Here is a 16,471-nt window from a genome sequence, read left to right on the forward strand (position 1 = left end):
TATGGGTCTCCGGTGCATTTATTATTCACAAGATACAATATGTACATTCAAATGACTAGAATCCAGCATCCTCAAGGAAAACAATGCGACGTTAAAATGAAAAAGTTACAAAAACCTCAAAAGAAAATATTGCATTTCCTCTTTGAAATCAAATGAATAAACCCCACTTGTTAAATTATGATTGCTTGATTGTTAATCTTAGGCACGTTGTAGATTGGTGAGGCGTTTTGGAAGCCAGGAGGAAGCTAATTGCCTCTTCCTGTCCTCATTTATGTGAAGCTGATGTTGGTGTAAACAAAAGCACTAAGCTTTACTACTTATTCCGTAGGACTATCATCCAAAAATAAGTAAAAAAAAAAAAAAAAGAAACCAAAACGAACAAAAAAGTTGAGAAACGTATCTACAAAGGTTTCTTCTGCTCAAACTTCCCATTTAAGTGATATGTAATAAACTAAAGGGAACTCAACAAGGAGCCCGTTTGGAGATTCTCACGGCTGTAGGTTTCTTTGGCATAAACAAACATGATTTCCTACAACAAAAGATTTTTTGTTTTGTTTTATCCCATACGAATAGCACACAAACATAGGAATTAAAAAAAAAAAAAACTCAAAAACTTGACCGGGAAAAAAAAAAAGCTACAAAAAAGTGCATTTGGCTAATAAACTGTCTTTATTTAATAAACGTGGCCTCCCGAAAATATCTTCATAAGACAAGATATTAAATCATCAAACTTGTTCATCTTTAGACATTTAGACTAACAGTCTTTCGTTGAGCTGAAGACGTTCCCTTCTTTTTAATGGTAAGAGTGTTTACTTCGCTATACACAATGTCTTGTGTACGGATATTCATGGCCCTGTTTTGTCATTCAAACTACACCATGACGATCAAACTTGTAGGTACAAATCGTAAAATAACAATCAATAGTCTGTAGATAAAACTAAAGGCCTTTAAGAAAAATTCAAGGGACTTTTTTTTTTTGTTATTCATTCTCATGAGATAACTTTACAGTTTGTTTGTATTAATTCACTGGCGAGTCCCTTGAGGATACTGCAATTTATTAAAGTGATGCGAGAAACACACACTAACAGAAGACTCTCAGTCTTCCGTCATCTGTCATCCTAATTTCCCATTCTATGCCACGACAAGGCATCATGTTTATCTGGCACGGAGTTCAAGACACTGATTAAACCTTGGAACAATAGACCACCCCCCCCCCCCAAAAAAGAAAACGGCAAACAAGATGTCACTTTTGTGAACAGTATTTTAAGGATGCTCTGCGTGTCTGTTGAGACAACCAAGGCGTCAGAGTGTGACCCGTTTCTGCAATGTTCAACTAGTTGGAAAAAAAGTTGTTTTTTTTTCATTTAGTTTTTTTTAAAGGCAAGAAGAATATGATTTCTTGACAGTTGGGAATTTGGCAAACTTCAAGTCCTTCAGCACAGCGTCTTCCAGTAAAAAATATATATGTATATTTAAAAAAAAAACAAAAAAAAACACAGTATTTACATGTGAATGCACATGCAGACATATGGGCTTCATCTAAGGCAAAGGGGATTGTGAGTAAGTGTAAAAAAGTGCTTGTTGAGCCTGCCTCAAGGAGCTCAATTCCAGAGTGCTGCAAAAAAGCCACCAGTATGCTTCCTGTCAGAGGAAAAAAAAAAGAGCACTGGCTGCTCAGGGAGGTTTTGCTCACTCGCCCTTCATGATCAAGATGTGTGTCCCTTCCCTTTAGGCTGCTCCTCTCGTATGTCTCTGTCAGGATCTTTCACTGGGACACGTTCAGCAGCTTGGTAGATTTATTGGGGTAATTGATAGCCAGGCTGATGGCGGCAATGTTCTTCAGAGCCTACATGACAAAATGAATAGGAATCAGTGTTTGTTGAGAACATCAACATGAAAACATTTACAAATATTATAATATACTTTAACAAACATATATGCTTTAGTTTAAATTCTGTCAAAATTAGTGAGGAATTATAAATGTGTTTTTTTCTTCAAAAGGATATTCTTAAGGTCCATTCATACTCCCGCTAATAGCAGTAATTTTATCGTACCCACCTTATGCAAGGAGGGTAGAGACCAAGCCCTGCCACGAATAGCCAAAGACCGCGAGTAAAAAGTAAAATGGGTTATACCTGCACATAGATGCCACAAGATGGCAGCGAAGAAATATTTCTGTCTAAAGACAACATCTCAACTCACTTCAATATAGTTCTTTGACACCAAGAAGCCACACAGATAGTGGCAAAGTCACATGGCACTTATTTCACTATAATGAAAGACAGATTCCAAAAATACGAAAAAAGCTGTGAATGTGCGTTAATTCTCTATTATATTATTATTACTATTTTCTAACATACGTCTTGTAACCCAAAGAGTGAGGAACTGTTAATTGGAACACAAACCAGACAAAACGGATTCTACAAGTGCCAGAATGCACTGCAACAGCTGGTGCATTGTTCAAGCCAAGTTTGTTGACAGCCTTGCTCATGTAGTCAAATAGTGGAGTAATCCAATGACTAATTTTATTTTTGTTACTGTAAAAACATAATATACATCTCTAGATTATGTACTATTATTTGTGTTATGTATTTCTTGATATTTTGCATTATTTCCTCTCTGCGTAAGCGCATAAACCAAGCAGACTGGCTTTTGTACAGCTTAAATACAGTAATTGTGTTTTGGAATAACCACACTCAATTATAGCTTTGTTTTTAATTTAGGTATTCGGTAACCATCCATACAAAACCACCTCCATTGTTTTTTTTCCACCTCTGCACCTTTGGTCAACCCTTAGGCTCTATTTAAGGATAAGTATAGAGAACGCGAAGGCGTGCTCTGACACAAATGATAATGGACTGTAATTAGTTACCAAATACATTAGTCCTCTGAGTGCTGCCCACACATTCAAAACAAGGGGAAAGGGGGAGGAGGTCAAATTGATGAGTCACGACATAAAGTGACCTCAGCCTTGACTGTACAATTAAATGAGGAGTTGTTTAAGAAATCGAGAGGACAATGTGACAACAACCAGTGGCAAGGGCAACTATCATCACTGCGTGCTTTGTGACCATTTCCCGTGTATAATTTGAATGGATGAGTGGAATGGACAAAGTAAAAAGGCACAAAAATTAAAACCTTACCAGTGCCGTATGATTGAGGAGGTGTTCATCAGTGGTCATTGCTAACAAATACTCCTGGAGGATGCCCTGTGTCTGAAAAATGCATACAAATGCAACAAATTAAAAATCGATAGATCAATGGATATGACTTCGTCAATCCCGTTATATACATTTGTGTTAATGATATATGCATGGCGACCAGTTCAGGGTGTATCCCGCTTCCCGCCCATCTGACAACTGGGAGAGGGTCCAGCCCACCAACAACCCCAGTGAGGATCAGTGGCTCAGAGAATGGATCGATAGAATCTGTACAATGTGCTTTAGAATTCTTTTGAATATTGAAACGATAAGAGGAATTAATGACATTAGAGGAATTGAAAAACCGCTGCATGTTTACTTATGTCAAAGTGCAAATGAATTATTGTACAGTCACATTTATACAATGAGTGACAATTTCCAGGTAAAACCGATTCCGAACAGTTGGACTCCGCCTGGCCAGCTCTTCATCTCTTTCTCAGCATCAAAACGGATCGGTGGAATGTAGGAAACTTTAAAAATTGTGAACCATAAACAAAGTGAAGAGTGATTCCCCAAGAACTACTGAAGAGACGTAAGCACGAGGGTTTGAGGAATACTAAGATAAGACTACATCAGGGCTAAATGGGCCAAAACTGTCTAAATGGAGCATATACATCCCTTGAGACAGTCCAGAGGTCTTGGTCGCCCAGCCGTCTCACAGCCTCCTGACATTTTTGTGCTGGGAAACATCCGAGGACAATTTGTACACTCTGTAGTGTATTCAGTTAGTTATGCACTTGATGTATAAAAAAAAGTTTTGCAAAGAAATGGTTATTGATAACAAAGTAGAGAATGTGAAGAGTAGTGAATTTTAGCAGGTTTTCTCCTTTCCGGGCAAACTGAGAACATACTTTGGCGGGCAGTTAACACAACTTAATAGGTGAACCCGAACAATCAAGTGACTTACTGTGAATTCCTGAGATCATTTTTAGGAACTGAAGCATATATGAGCAAGATCTCTTTTTCCTATTGAAAGTTACTAGGGGAAACACGTTACATTTGGGTATTACTGTGCCTAACATGCTTTACAAGTCACAACACCAATCATCCCTGCTCAGTGAAATAAATATTAAATATTTCAGTCGACCTTCCCATTGCGGCAAAAATAAGTTAAACAAGAAACTCAAATTTGTATTTATATACAATGAAAAATAAGCCAGGAAAAACTTGAGTTGTGCTACTGCCCTCTGGTGGGTGCTCACAAGGACTTTACCACTTTTTTCATGCATAACTTTCAAAGGTTGTCGTGTGTAGATACAAGACATAAATCAATACTGACCAATAAGTAATCTGGTATCAGTTGAGATGTAATTACATTTTGAAGTCAGATCAGTAGCCCCAAACCTTGTGAGGTAGCCTTAAGGGAAAAAGCAGCTCGGGATGGGAAACTCCTGGCTATGATTAATAAATCAATGCAAGGAGGTAAGAGCGAGATGAATAACAAGAGCGTCGGTAGGGGGTAAGTGCACTGTGCTGTCTGGCAGATGGCGGGGCTCATCCGAGGGCAGGTGAGCCGAGTTAAAACATTGCCTATGTCATTGAGACGCAGATATGAACAGGGCCAAACACTACAATGTTGTGTAGATTTCCATCCATCCACTATCTGTACCGCGGCTCCACACAAGGGCCGCGGAGCTTGCTGGAGCCTATCCTAGCTATCTTTGGGCAGTAGGCGGGGTACACCCTAAACTGGTTGCCAGCCAATCGCAGGTTGTTTAGATTCATTTCTCCTTGTTACATTTTAAACTTGCAGTTGCAATTTTTTTAGCAGAGAAAATGTATAATAATAATAGATGAAAATCACAAATGACGTAAAGGCAAAATTTACTGAAGCGCTCACCTCTGAATATATATAACACTTCCCATTTGTTTCCCTGTAACAGCCAACTCAAGTCTATATATTACCAGATATCTTTTCAGCATGTGTGGTTTCAATTTACTCACAATGGCACGGGCCTCTGCAATGAAGAAGAGCTCAGTGAGTGCTCTGTGAAGAGGTAGCAGCACAGTGATACTGGTTGGATCCCGGCTTAAATTGTTTTCCATGGACATAAAGAGCTGCCACAGAGGTCGAAGCAGGGTCAGCTCATAGGCTCTGCAGTGCAAACAAATCCATATTTAGGCAGAACCAAAGATGTTCACAGGCAAAACAACTAGCAAAAGCTGCAGCTTAGTCAAACACAGTAACTCACTCTAGCAAATATAATGAGCATACAGTCAAGACTCTCATAAAGTCCGACATATTATATAGAGTATATGTTTTGTTAGTAGTCCAACGGCAAATAAACAGTTTTGAAAACTATCTACTACCAATTTTATGTCTTTTTTTAAAAAAAAAACAGACTGTTGCTCTGTTTAGTTAAAGGACATGCTAACCTTGAGAACATAAAGAGTGTATGTCATTGCCATTTTGACCAGATGGAAATCGAGGAAGTCTGCACATAGGCAAATTCCTAAACACAATCTTTACCACGTGAAGAACATGAGGCATTTATGAAGGGTTTTATGCAAAGCCTGCTCAGTCAAATGCAAAGGAGGTTTGATGTCACGTAATATCAGGATGGATGTGACTCTTGCCATGACAGTTTCATGTGTTTTATATTGACACTTTAGGACATTTAAGTATTGATTAAGATTGTATTATTTACTTTTAATAACGGCACCTGTTGAATGCTAAATGGGATTTTTTTCCGTCCTTTTGATTCACATTGTAAATGATGTACAAAGGCAAAAACACATTCAAGGCGATGTAAAAATATTATATTCATGTTAGATAGAGCCCAAGCTATTATTTGAAGGGTATACACTGATATCCGAAGTAGCCAAAGTGAGAACGATAGTGTAAAAACGAGGTCTCTCGCTTACGTCTGGGATTGACACTGCAGGAGGCGGAGCAACAGGTGAATGGCTTTAAGTCTCTGGTTCCCAGTTTGGCGACAAGCCACGCCCACTTGCCATTCCCATATGTCAGTTAATGGCAGTTGATTGAGCACATGTTCATCAGCCAACATTTGCTTCAGGATCTCAAAACCTGACTCAATGGAGAACCAAAAGCACACGGAGGGTAAGAAGAGAGCAAGGACAACTCACGATGTTATCATGAGCATTTAGACGAGTTCCGTGATTATACATACCTGTCTGGAAGCGGCCCCTGTGGCCTCCTGTAATTGTAAACTTGTAGCCCCACTCTGTGTTGCTCATGTCTGACATAAACTTGTAATACAAGGTATCACCTGAGAAAAGATACAAACAAGAGCTTGACACGACGACAAAAAAAGAGTTGATAAATTGCAACTAGGAAAATGACCCTCACCTGGAATTTCAAAATCAGACCATTTCTGAGGAGAGCCGCTGAAGATGTGGACATCCTGAAGGAAATCACTGCTGCTGGACATAATGAATTCATCACAACCTTCTTCTGTGTGGCAGCGGGAGTCAAATTTTACAGACAAGTAAATGGCTCCAGGGACGTGCACCTTATCCTGACAGCAAAAGATACATGCAAGATTTAGTTTTAAACCTGTAAATGTCAAATTCTAAGTAATATTTCCCATTTTTTTGGCAAGAATCTATTTTCTAATCATCATTAAAAATCTACCTAAAATATGTTTATTTGAAAAAAAAATGATTGATAATTGGGGAACATTCAAAATTGTTGGCTGCGGCTTTTGATGCTGTAAAGACAATACAAGACAACTCTACAAATATACGCACCTCAAAGTTGGTGTTGTTGTCATATGGGTGCTTGGATTCTCTTACTTGCACTGCCATACCTGGCTCTTCCATAAACTGACAAGCAGTGAGGGAAAGACTGCACAGCATACTCTGGCTACAGCCTTTCAATACTCTTTGGAGAATCTGAACAACGATAGCATATTTTAGACTCAGTGGAACCAAATTGACAATAATACACAAACTCCTGATGCTCCTCCCACTTGTCACCTTCTCCCACAGTAGCCGCTCCTCCAGCTGCATTAACATGTCCAGAATGTAGGCCATGTGAGAAGCGCCATTCAGTTCCAGGGCCTCCTCGCTCAACGCCGCCTCGGCAGGCCAGTCGGCCAGAAGGGAGGCTAGCACGTGACGAGCGTACAGTGTGGAGATGGCATGGTTAACCTTCACCAGGTACTGTCGAACTGCCCTGTTGCTGCGAACATCCAGTTCTTTGTGCAGTAAGGCTGAGCTTTTTGTGCGCCGTTGTTTGGCATAACTGATCTGCAAGTCGCTCTCTGAGTTGGTGATGAGTCTCTGTGTCACCACGTTAACCTCGTCTGTGGCTTTTTCACACTGACTGGGCTTAGACTGTAAACGGAAAAATAAAAAATCATAATGACCACACATTTTATGGTCTTTTTTTTTCTTTTCACTAAAATTCTTTGACATTACATCTGCTAAAGAACGCAGTTAGGAAGTGTTCAAATTTCCATTTAAAAGTATTTTTTTATCGAATAACTTACAATGCAAGATGCCACAATCATATCAGTGTCGACAGCCTTAGTGTTTCTGTCCTCTGAGTGAGGCCGTCTGGACGGTTGCCATTTCTGAGCTAAAGTGCGGATTGTGTCATCGGTTTTTATTTCCTCTCCATCAAATCTGGAAATGAACAAACACGCCACATAATCCACATAATATAGTGGGGAATCTCAGATGCAGAGGATAATTCAGAATGGAGAACCACTTGAGACTGACCTTTTCTGCACCTCCACAAAGAAGGAGTCTGTTTTCTTCATCTGTAACTCATACATGGCTCGTAGGATGGGCAGAGGGGCATTTAAGGCATCATGGGTGATCTGTAAAGAAGAACTTAGTTCATTCATATGCAACTAGTTTTTTCCCCCTTATTTATTTCTAACAGTAAAAAGAAGTTATCTCCTTCATCACCTGAAAGCAAATTTTAGTCTCCTCATCTAGACCGTCTAGTGGATCTGGCCGGTTGACATCTGTGTCATCGGCTATGCTGCTCGAGTGGTCCGAGTCGTGCTCCTTGTCTTGCTCTCTTTGATCCCGATCGGGGTCCTGAGCCATGGAATGTATTTCCCGTTTGGACGAGTAGAGCATTATGGAGAGAATCTCTAGATCTCGTAACAACCACAGCTTGCTGAAGCCCGTCCCCTTGCTGCACTTGCTCACAAGCAGCTGGGTTAATCCAGACTGTTGGATGGCTTCCTGAGCTTCCTCCACTCCATGCTTCTACACAGAATAACAAGGAGGTAAGAAGATAAGACTTTCCAGTTTGTGTTCTATATTCACACACAGATCATTTCCAGATGTGTGTAAGTAGGCATTTGATTCTTGCAGATTTCAGGGTCATGACAGGCACCTTCAGCGTGTTGTAGAGTCCTTTAAGAGCCAAAGAGAGAACCCAAGAAGCCTCCACAGCATCAAGAGAGCCATTTTCCTGGCTGGTCTGTAGCAAGTGGCAAATGATGGAGATGAAGTTATTCAGGTAGCGGCTGAGCAGTGTCTTGGGTGAACTTTGGTCCTCAGTTTGCTTTGCAAGGTATGCTGTCGAATCCTCAGTCTGGATGAGTTGGTAGTCTTTGACTATAAAAGAAAGTAAAGTCCACAGTGTTCATTGCTGCCGTTTAACCTTCTGTGTGTTCCTACACGTCTGACCTGTTTTTCTCTTGCGAGTCTTTATATCCACCACTGCTGCCTGGTTTGTTTCTGTGAAATGTTTGAGTAAGATCATGGTGTGGTGCTCATTGGCGTTGTCAATAAACACAGTCTGCGTGCCAATGCACAGCACCTGAAAGGCACAACATTACTCATTATTTGTGCATGAGTCTAGAATCAAATAAAATAATCAAAGTCCTACACATGGTGCATTTTGTACTTCTTACCTCGGGGAATCCCACCAATACCAGCAGGGTGAAGAGGTTGGTCCGTTTCAGAGTTTGTGGCAGTTGCTGAATACAATGATCAGTGAAGGCAGCGATGACAGTGCTCCAACCGGGACAAGTGTTCAGATCATGCAAAATATCTGCTACTGTGCATGCCCAATCCAAACCAATACGACTGGAAAAACAAGAAAAAAGGGAGGGGAAATCATAGCAAATATTGCACAAGAACATAAATGTTGCATATAAGAAGAGTAGGCATGCATTGCAGTAAGGGAATGTTTAGATTAAACATAATATATTACTAGAAGTTCACAATATAAACTACATATGCAAATTTACGATTGTTGCTTCAATGACAAGAATAGAAGTACTGTAATGGCAAGCTTCATTTGTGTGGTGCAAGTAGCATGAGTCCGGATCTTCAAGCGCTCAATACCTGTCTAAACATACAGCTCCCAGGCTAAAGAGCAACTGGGTGGTCTTCCATCCATGAGTGTCACAAATAGCTGCCTCGCCATGCGTCAACAACTCATACTTGTCAGTGAGGGCCTCTGTGACAGCGCAATCGGCCTCAATCGGAGGGATTCGCATCAGTAGCTGTCCCAGTAGCCCCAGTGTGAGGTGGTATGTCTCGTTAAGAGACCCCGCATTGGAAATGACGGCCCTGAAAAGTTGGTGCAGGATAGAGCTGACACTGGGCAGACTCAGAGTGCTTTCCTAAAAACAGGAAAAACAGAAACAATTAATGATTCTGAATTTAAGTCCTTTCATGAAATCACAAACAACACAGGACAAAATATTTGGCGGATCAGCAAAGTATTTTTAGGAAAAAGGTAACAGGTTCATTCAATTATCAGAAAACTGGCAAAAGCTCCTACTTTGTTCTCAGTTTATATGTTTAATGGTAGTTTAATTTAAACCTGCCACGGGCCGATTTTACAACAAAAGATGTAAGATCTAAAAAGGACTTTTGTGTCTCTATTTGCAAGAAAATATTGAAGTACAATAAAAGTGACGAATCGCTCCTAACCCTAAACCAACTAAAATGGTAAAATGACTTACTTGTTTGACTGCCGGTAGCATGGCTGCTAGAAGTCCCAGGATCCTTTCTCTGGAGCACTCTGCAAAGACATGCTCCTGGAGGGGGACCTTGGGAAGCCGGTCATCAGTCTCCCTGACGATATCTGATGGTGGAGAGTTGACTGCTAGACTAGACCCTGAAGCTGTTAAAATATAACAGAATCAGGCAACTGTGCAAGTGTACCTAAATGAACAGTGATTTCACCAAGCTTAATAAGAAACTTACGTCGAATCACAGGCGAAAGCGGGTCCTCGCTGCACACTGAGGGTGTCTTGCTAAGGCTGACTGACTCCAAGGTGTCTTGGGTAACAAGTTTTCTTTTCCCCATCTCTGGCGTACTAGGTGGTAAAAACATTTCAGTTGGAGGGGAGATCACTTCCTTTGACTTTTGGTCTTCTCCTGATGGTTTAATCTGAAGGTGTGACAAGTACACATTTTAAATGAATAAATGGGCATCGGCTGGGAAGTGCCATACTTCGAGTATGCGAGAAACATCTGTGTTTGGAGGTCACCTTGTCTTTGGGTGATGAAGGGGAGCAGATTGCTGCAGTACTCCCAGGGAGAGATGAGGTGTCTGTGGCAGTACTGACCTCTTGAGAGAATTCTGGGGAGACTGGACACAGCTCACTATCGGAGGCTGAGTCATTGGAGAACAGCAGATTGAGCAAAGCTGAAGAGCGAAGACCTATAGGAAATCAGCAGCATTTCATTTACTGTTTCACACTCAGTAAAACAAAAACAAATTCAAAGGAGTTCTTACAAGTGTTCTATTAAAAAAAGAGCTTTGATACCTTTGCTGGTTTGCCCCTTGAGCAAGCAGTCAGTGATGAGTTTAGAGCAGCATGTCTGTAGGGCTGACGCTTGGCTCAAGGCGGTACTGTCCAAAGATTCGCCCTCGATCGGCTTCTCACTAATCACTTCTGAAGTGTAGAGTGCCAAAGCAGCAAAAAGAAGCCAGGAGTAGTTGTGGACGTATGGTTGAATCAAACGATGGCGATCGCTTATTCTGATGGTCACCATCGGGTACACTGTGATCCGATGCGTGGGCAGGTGGCTAAGGGTAAGAACGGTAAGAGTGTGAGTGCTACAGTACAACCATGAGATTAAAAGAGAAAGAATTACCGGTACTGAGTCACCTGTCAGGATATTTCTTTGCATTGTAACATCCAAAGCACAGATCAAAGTCTTCGCACACGTTGCAGTTGATCCTGCTGCCAACAATGAGGCCCTGGCAATGGTCACAGGCATACTCCATGTTTACCATCTCGTGGTCATCCTCATGCCCTTCAGGCTTGGCACCACCTGTTTAACAAACATACATTCTGTGTTTCATCAAATTGCTTCTATCCTATTAACACAATGCATAATGCTTCTGGCTCTTTAACTTGAACTAGTCAAGATGTTTAAAGTGGTGAGTAGCTTACTGAGGAAGCACGTCTTGCAGAGGTCCATATCCATGCACTGGAGACATCGGTAGCGGTGCCAAGGCGCCATCCTTTCACAGCCATCACAGGAAATCACAACATTGAGCAGGTCACAATAACGTGCAATGAACATGTGCATCTGCGGATGGAACAGCGTATGATATTACTTAATTGAAATGACTCAAAATTGCAAAACCAACACTTTTGGATTTTTATTTTAACGTACTTTTCGTCTGTCCTCCATAGAGTCCTCTTCATCAATTTTGTCATACCACTTCTCAAACATTCCATCCATGCACTCATCCATCCACTCCTGGTTCTTCTTGTAGTCTGCAATTTCATCCTCCTCTGTCCACTGGCTAAAAAAAAATACATCGACCACAGAATAACATTTAGTTAAAAACTCTAGGACACATTTCGTACTGATAATTAGAGAAATTAAAAAAAAAAGAAAAAGAAAAATAAAAACGGTCCATACTTCCTATTCCTGATCTACTTCTACTATGGTGCGAATTTTACCTGATAGCAATGTCATGAACGCTAATGTTCTCCTGGGACATGCTGAGTAAGAGTTCAGGAAGCTTGATGTTCAGGAAGAGGGGAATGTCGTGCACATCCCAATTCAAGTCTAGAAGGTGCAACAAGCAAGTTTGCACACAAGACAGAGCTGGTAGCAGAGTTCTGGGAAGGAGTGACGAGGGTAAGTACAATGGTCATAACACAAATGTGTGCGCTCCAATCGCCTTCTAGTTGCAGTGGAAATGGAAAAATATGCTCACTTGTCATTGAGATAACTGAATCCTTGCACTGCTTCAACCAGAATAAGCACCAATTGATGGTAGGAATGTCGTACTTGCTCCCCGAGCTCTCGCCCGCTGTCTGACAACTGAGAGAAATAGCTGAAAAAGAACAGTTAAATTAAACACCACTTCATAAATGTTGTCAAAATGACCCAATTACACAAACGAAGAACATGCAACTTCACAAATCTAGAGTATTACATTGTTACTATGCTGTTATTCCTGTTACCTTTTATATTAGCCACTAAAATACAAATCATGTACCTGGTGAAGTCTTTTTGACAGGTCAGCAGTTCTTGAAGGAAGAGGACACAAGGGGCTTGAAAGAGGTGTGGCTTTCCCAGGGAACGTAAACACTCTTGAACAAGCTCCAGGACTTTGCAAACACTAACGGCCTGAGCTTTGTTCAGCGACAATGTCTGCAGGACACTATAGGAGAAGAAAAAACAGCAATGTCGAAAAAGCTGAATGGCATAATACATAAAAACACAATCTGATGTGAGACTGACTGTCACACACTTTGCAGTTGTGAGGGCGTTGTCCTTTATGTAGTTGAGTATGTGCTTGAGAATGGGGTAGCGATCCTTGATAGAGGGGAAGGTGCGGGGTTCTTCCATCGAGCGGCATGACAGGAGGCGTAGGCGTGCCCGACTGAATGGGGCTTTATGGGTTAATGCAGAAGGGGAGGATGGACTGCCGACTCCCCAGGAAGAGAGGCTTTCCGTGGTGCAGTGCATACACGAGGGGTTTAAGGCATTGGAAGATTGGCTTTGAACTGGTTTGGCTTCATTTGCCTCCTGTGTCGATGCTGTTGTTGAATGTTCAAGTGAGGAACTAGCCTGGAAATCGTCTTCTGAGACTGAACTTGGACAGTGAAGAAGAGCACTGCTGCCCTCTGCAGCTTTGGAAGAATCACCGTCGGGGCACGGCATACCACAAGGAGAAAATCTGAAGAGCAGGAGGCACTTCTCAATGCACATCTCAGCTATCAAGAAAGAAATTATATCACATTAGACAAATGATTGCATGATAAAGGAAAAGCATTAGCAGGGATCCTCACCCAAGGTCTCAATTGTAACCTCATCAGTGCCTCCTTCTTTCTCATCGGGAACATTCATTTTTCCAACAACATATCTCTGCTTCATCTCCAACTAACAGAAAACATGGAACACAACTTAAGATCATGGACTTGATCACACACACACTGCAAATTCAACAGCAATTCCCAAAGAGTTGTGGATCCTGGAACGCTTACCATCCAAGTTCTGATGCTATCTGCCATTGAATAAACCTGCACGAAGTCCTCATTTAGACAGGACTTGCATTCTTGATTTACTATTCATAGAATGACAAAAACATTCAAAAGTGAGAGATACTATATGGATCGGTTCATTGTACTTAATAACAAAAATAAGAAGGATATGAGAAGACAATGCTGTTAAAGCTAATATTAAGTAAGCATTACCATAGGTCTTGAGGGCATGGATAAGTACTGGTGTGTGGTAGACCATGACAGCCCAAATGGCATTCACAGCATGGTCTGCTGTTGACCCAGTAGCAAGTTCATTCCTCATTGCCTGTTTTTTACAGGACTGCACAAGGTTTCTCATCAGCTCTGTGCTGCTGTCTGTCGGTTCCTCGGAAGGATTCCATCGGGCAAAGTCCTCCAAGAGCCTCATAACATCATCAAGACTGTACTTGCTAATCTAACATACACAAAAAAAAAAAAAAAAAAACTGTGTAAGAGACTCGGAACCAGACAATCAAATTGAAAATGACTGGTTTCAGACTACATCCATACCTGAATTGTTTGTGTCTGATCTGCGTCTCTTGATTCACACAAGCCATGTCGGAGAATGGGTTTCCATAGAGGTGAAGATTGAACATGGGACACTTTCCAGGGTGGAAGCTCTTTCACAGAGCGTATCTCTGAATAAATAAAAGAATGATGAGAAATAGCATTCATCTGAAAAATGCAATGTACATACACTACCAGTCAATATATACTGTACAGTAAACTTGGTGACTGGTACTACACAGGACAAGGACGGATAAGTCTTTCTTTAATGAACTATAGTGCTTAAAACCTTTTCTATTATTTTTGTTGTTGTAGAAAACAGTACATTTAAACTTTCATGCATGGCATTTATATTTTAGCAATACGAAAGGAGATTTCGGAAACTACCAGTGATGTTAACGAAGGGCAGCAGCGGCAAAAACATTTACAAACTGCATGGAAGTTTAATAATTTTGCCAAGCACTGGATATATTTCTAGACCACAGGTTGAAAATGGATAAAAATGAATTGACAAACTTTGAAAGACAACAAAGACAAGACAAGAAATCAAATGGGGCCCCAGTTTTAGACAGCAGTCTCACCATGAGGTGATTTCAGCGCCAGGGTTCTGAAGGCGAGACGCCCCATTAGTCGAGCCACAAGCAGCTGCAGGTCGGACATCCATGAAATGGTGATGTCTGGCAGACCCACGGCTGTTACAGTGAACTTGTAACCCCACTCGTTATTGCTGCTATCAGAGTGGAAGAGGAACTGAAGCTGAGGGCCTGTGTCAAATATTACCTTCTAGAAAGACAAAGAAGCAACACATGTAAAAGGTACAGGCCACAGGAAGGCATCTTGTGGTAAGATGGATCAATTCCTCCTACCTTTGGCCACTTCTCACTTCCAACTTTCATGTCGTAGCGAACTTTTCCACCTCTGGAGTCAGTGAATTCCAGGTAGTCATACCTACGGAAATCAAAAGAATAGAAACGTGTTGGTGTGTGAGCATGCAACTGAGTGCAATTGACTGAAATTCAATTTGATCACATCCCATTCTTATTCATATTGTATTGATGAGAATAGGCTGAATTGATAGATGTTTCCTTTTACCTCTTTTCTGTCTCACAGCGTTCATCGAACTCTACTTCAAATGTCGTAGCACCAGGGCAGGCAAAGATGTTGGTCTCATGACGGCTGTCTTCATAATTATGAGAGGACTCCATTGTCCAGGTCCTCAGCACCACTGGCTGTTGAGGTTGGTGCCAGCTCTCCTGGTCCACCTAACAATACCAAACAAGTGATTTATATTAACACCTTTTTGATGTTTTTTTTTTCCAACTGTACAGTACATACCTCTCTCATAAAGTCTGTATATAATCAATAAAAACGAGGAACGTATAAAAAGTTTATGGCGCAACTGTAACGGCATTTTCTTGGTATGCCAACCACAAAAGCATTTTGATTTATTTTATATAAGAAATAAATTAGTTAAAGAGATTGATTTATACGTTTTAAATCTGCTCATCAAACATTCTTTATTCGGAGACTATATGTATTTTAAAACATTACTTAGTGTCACAAACAGGTTATAATTGATATGCTTCTGTGATATGCTCTGTTAAATCATGTAAAAGAGTGATTAAAAAAAAGGTTCATATTTACATCAGGTGTGGGAAATGGGCGGCTGATAGGCAACCACACTGAGTGACCTACTCATTAAATAGATGCATGCATTTCAAAGAGCATATTTTTTCACATATTTTTGCTATTCGTGGGCCTGCCCGGTCACTATCCCCCGTAAATTGCGGGTTTCACCATATAGTTTTAAGTTGCAAAATCATTATTCACCACTAGATGGTAGACATGGCATAGTTCTGCATGTGCTAGGTCTTATACTGCCCTATGTACAACAAGCATAATTATTTTTATTTTTTTCAGATTTGAATTGAGTAACATGCATGGAAAAATAAGCCACAATTTACACTAACCTTTGAAAAAATGTCTCCTGTGCCAGTGGACAGATTTTTTAGGAGCTCAATCAGAGAAGAGAAGCTCTTGAGCAGCACACAATGAGGAATGTCCAAAGAGGAAAGTTCCAGGAGGAAAATAAGCTGCCAGGGGAAATGTTACATTCAATTCAGCAACGTAAATGCAAATACAACTGTCTTGAATCAAAATCATGACCCAATTGGGCATTACCATTTGTCTGAAGACTGTGGCAATGATCGATTTGCCTAGTTTGTTTGTAATGTCAGTGCCAGTGTACTTATCCAGCAGGGAACCAAGTACACTTTTGAAACTTCCCAAGAACTGATCCACATCTGTTGAGATGGCAGAAATCAA

At 40.9% G+C, this 16,471-nt stretch overlaps 1 protein-coding gene across 2 annotated transcripts in view; it reads right to left on the reverse strand.

Annotated features, from left to right (window-relative positions):
- zzef1 (zinc finger, ZZ-type with EF hand domain 1) overlaps window positions 1-16,471 on the reverse strand; it is a 25,341-nt gene continuing 8,870 nt past the window's right edge. The window contains exons 20-54 of one of the 2 annotated variants that reach the window (XM_088279056.1): window positions 16,328-16,449; window positions 16,117-16,239; window positions 15,239-15,408; window positions 15,013-15,094; window positions 14,728-14,929; window positions 14,150-14,277; window positions 13,814-14,054; window positions 13,604-13,683; window positions 13,409-13,499; window positions 12,868-13,333; window positions 12,613-12,777; window positions 12,328-12,447; window positions 12,068-12,229; window positions 11,775-11,907; window positions 11,549-11,687; window positions 11,261-11,426; window positions 10,916-11,178; window positions 10,715-10,809; window positions 10,350-10,536; window positions 10,106-10,266; window positions 9,480-9,760; window positions 9,044-9,218; window positions 8,817-8,949; window positions 8,521-8,744; window positions 8,082-8,390; window positions 7,890-7,990; window positions 7,658-7,793; window positions 7,143-7,502; window positions 6,915-7,058; window positions 6,514-6,682; window positions 6,335-6,433; window positions 6,066-6,231; window positions 5,145-5,295; window positions 3,144-3,215; window positions 1-1,846 (exon numbers count right to left, since the gene is read on the reverse strand). In XM_088279056.1, coding sequence (XP_088135182.1) covers window positions 1,766-1,846; window positions 3,144-3,215; window positions 5,145-5,295; window positions 6,066-6,231; window positions 6,335-6,433; window positions 6,514-6,682; window positions 6,915-7,058; window positions 7,143-7,502; window positions 7,658-7,793; window positions 7,890-7,990; window positions 8,082-8,390; window positions 8,521-8,744; window positions 8,817-8,949; window positions 9,044-9,218; window positions 9,480-9,760; window positions 10,106-10,266; window positions 10,350-10,536; window positions 10,715-10,809; window positions 10,916-11,178; window positions 11,261-11,426; window positions 11,549-11,687; window positions 11,775-11,907; window positions 12,068-12,229; window positions 12,328-12,447; window positions 12,613-12,777; window positions 12,868-13,333; window positions 13,409-13,499; window positions 13,604-13,683; window positions 13,814-14,054; window positions 14,150-14,277; window positions 14,728-14,929; window positions 15,013-15,094; window positions 15,239-15,408; window positions 16,117-16,239; window positions 16,328-16,449 — 5,897 coding nt within the window. In that variant the 3' untranslated portion in view covers window positions 1-1,765. Of the gene's footprint in view, window positions 1,847-3,143; window positions 3,216-5,144; window positions 5,296-6,065; window positions 6,232-6,334; window positions 6,434-6,513; window positions 6,683-6,914; window positions 7,059-7,142; window positions 7,503-7,657; window positions 7,794-7,889; window positions 7,991-8,081; window positions 8,391-8,520; window positions 8,745-8,816; window positions 8,950-9,043; window positions 9,219-9,479; window positions 9,761-10,105; window positions 10,267-10,349; window positions 10,537-10,636; window positions 10,810-10,915; window positions 11,179-11,260; window positions 11,427-11,548; window positions 11,688-11,774; window positions 11,908-12,067; window positions 12,230-12,327; window positions 12,448-12,612; window positions 12,778-12,867; window positions 13,334-13,408; window positions 13,500-13,603; window positions 13,684-13,813; window positions 14,055-14,149; window positions 14,278-14,727; window positions 14,930-15,012; window positions 15,095-15,238; window positions 15,409-16,116; window positions 16,240-16,327; window positions 16,450-16,471 lie in introns of both variants that reach the window. The other variant, XM_088279055.1, reaches the window with a different exon arrangement.

This window comes from Idiotropiscis lumnitzeri, chromosome 17 (assembly GCF_059441095.1).
Source record: "Idiotropiscis lumnitzeri isolate Australia: NSW breed Sydney's pygmy pipehorse chromosome 17, RoL_Ilum_1.0, whole genome shotgun sequence".
Classification (NCBI taxonomy): domain Eukaryota; kingdom Metazoa; phylum Chordata; class Actinopteri; order Syngnathiformes; family Syngnathidae; genus Idiotropiscis; species Idiotropiscis lumnitzeri.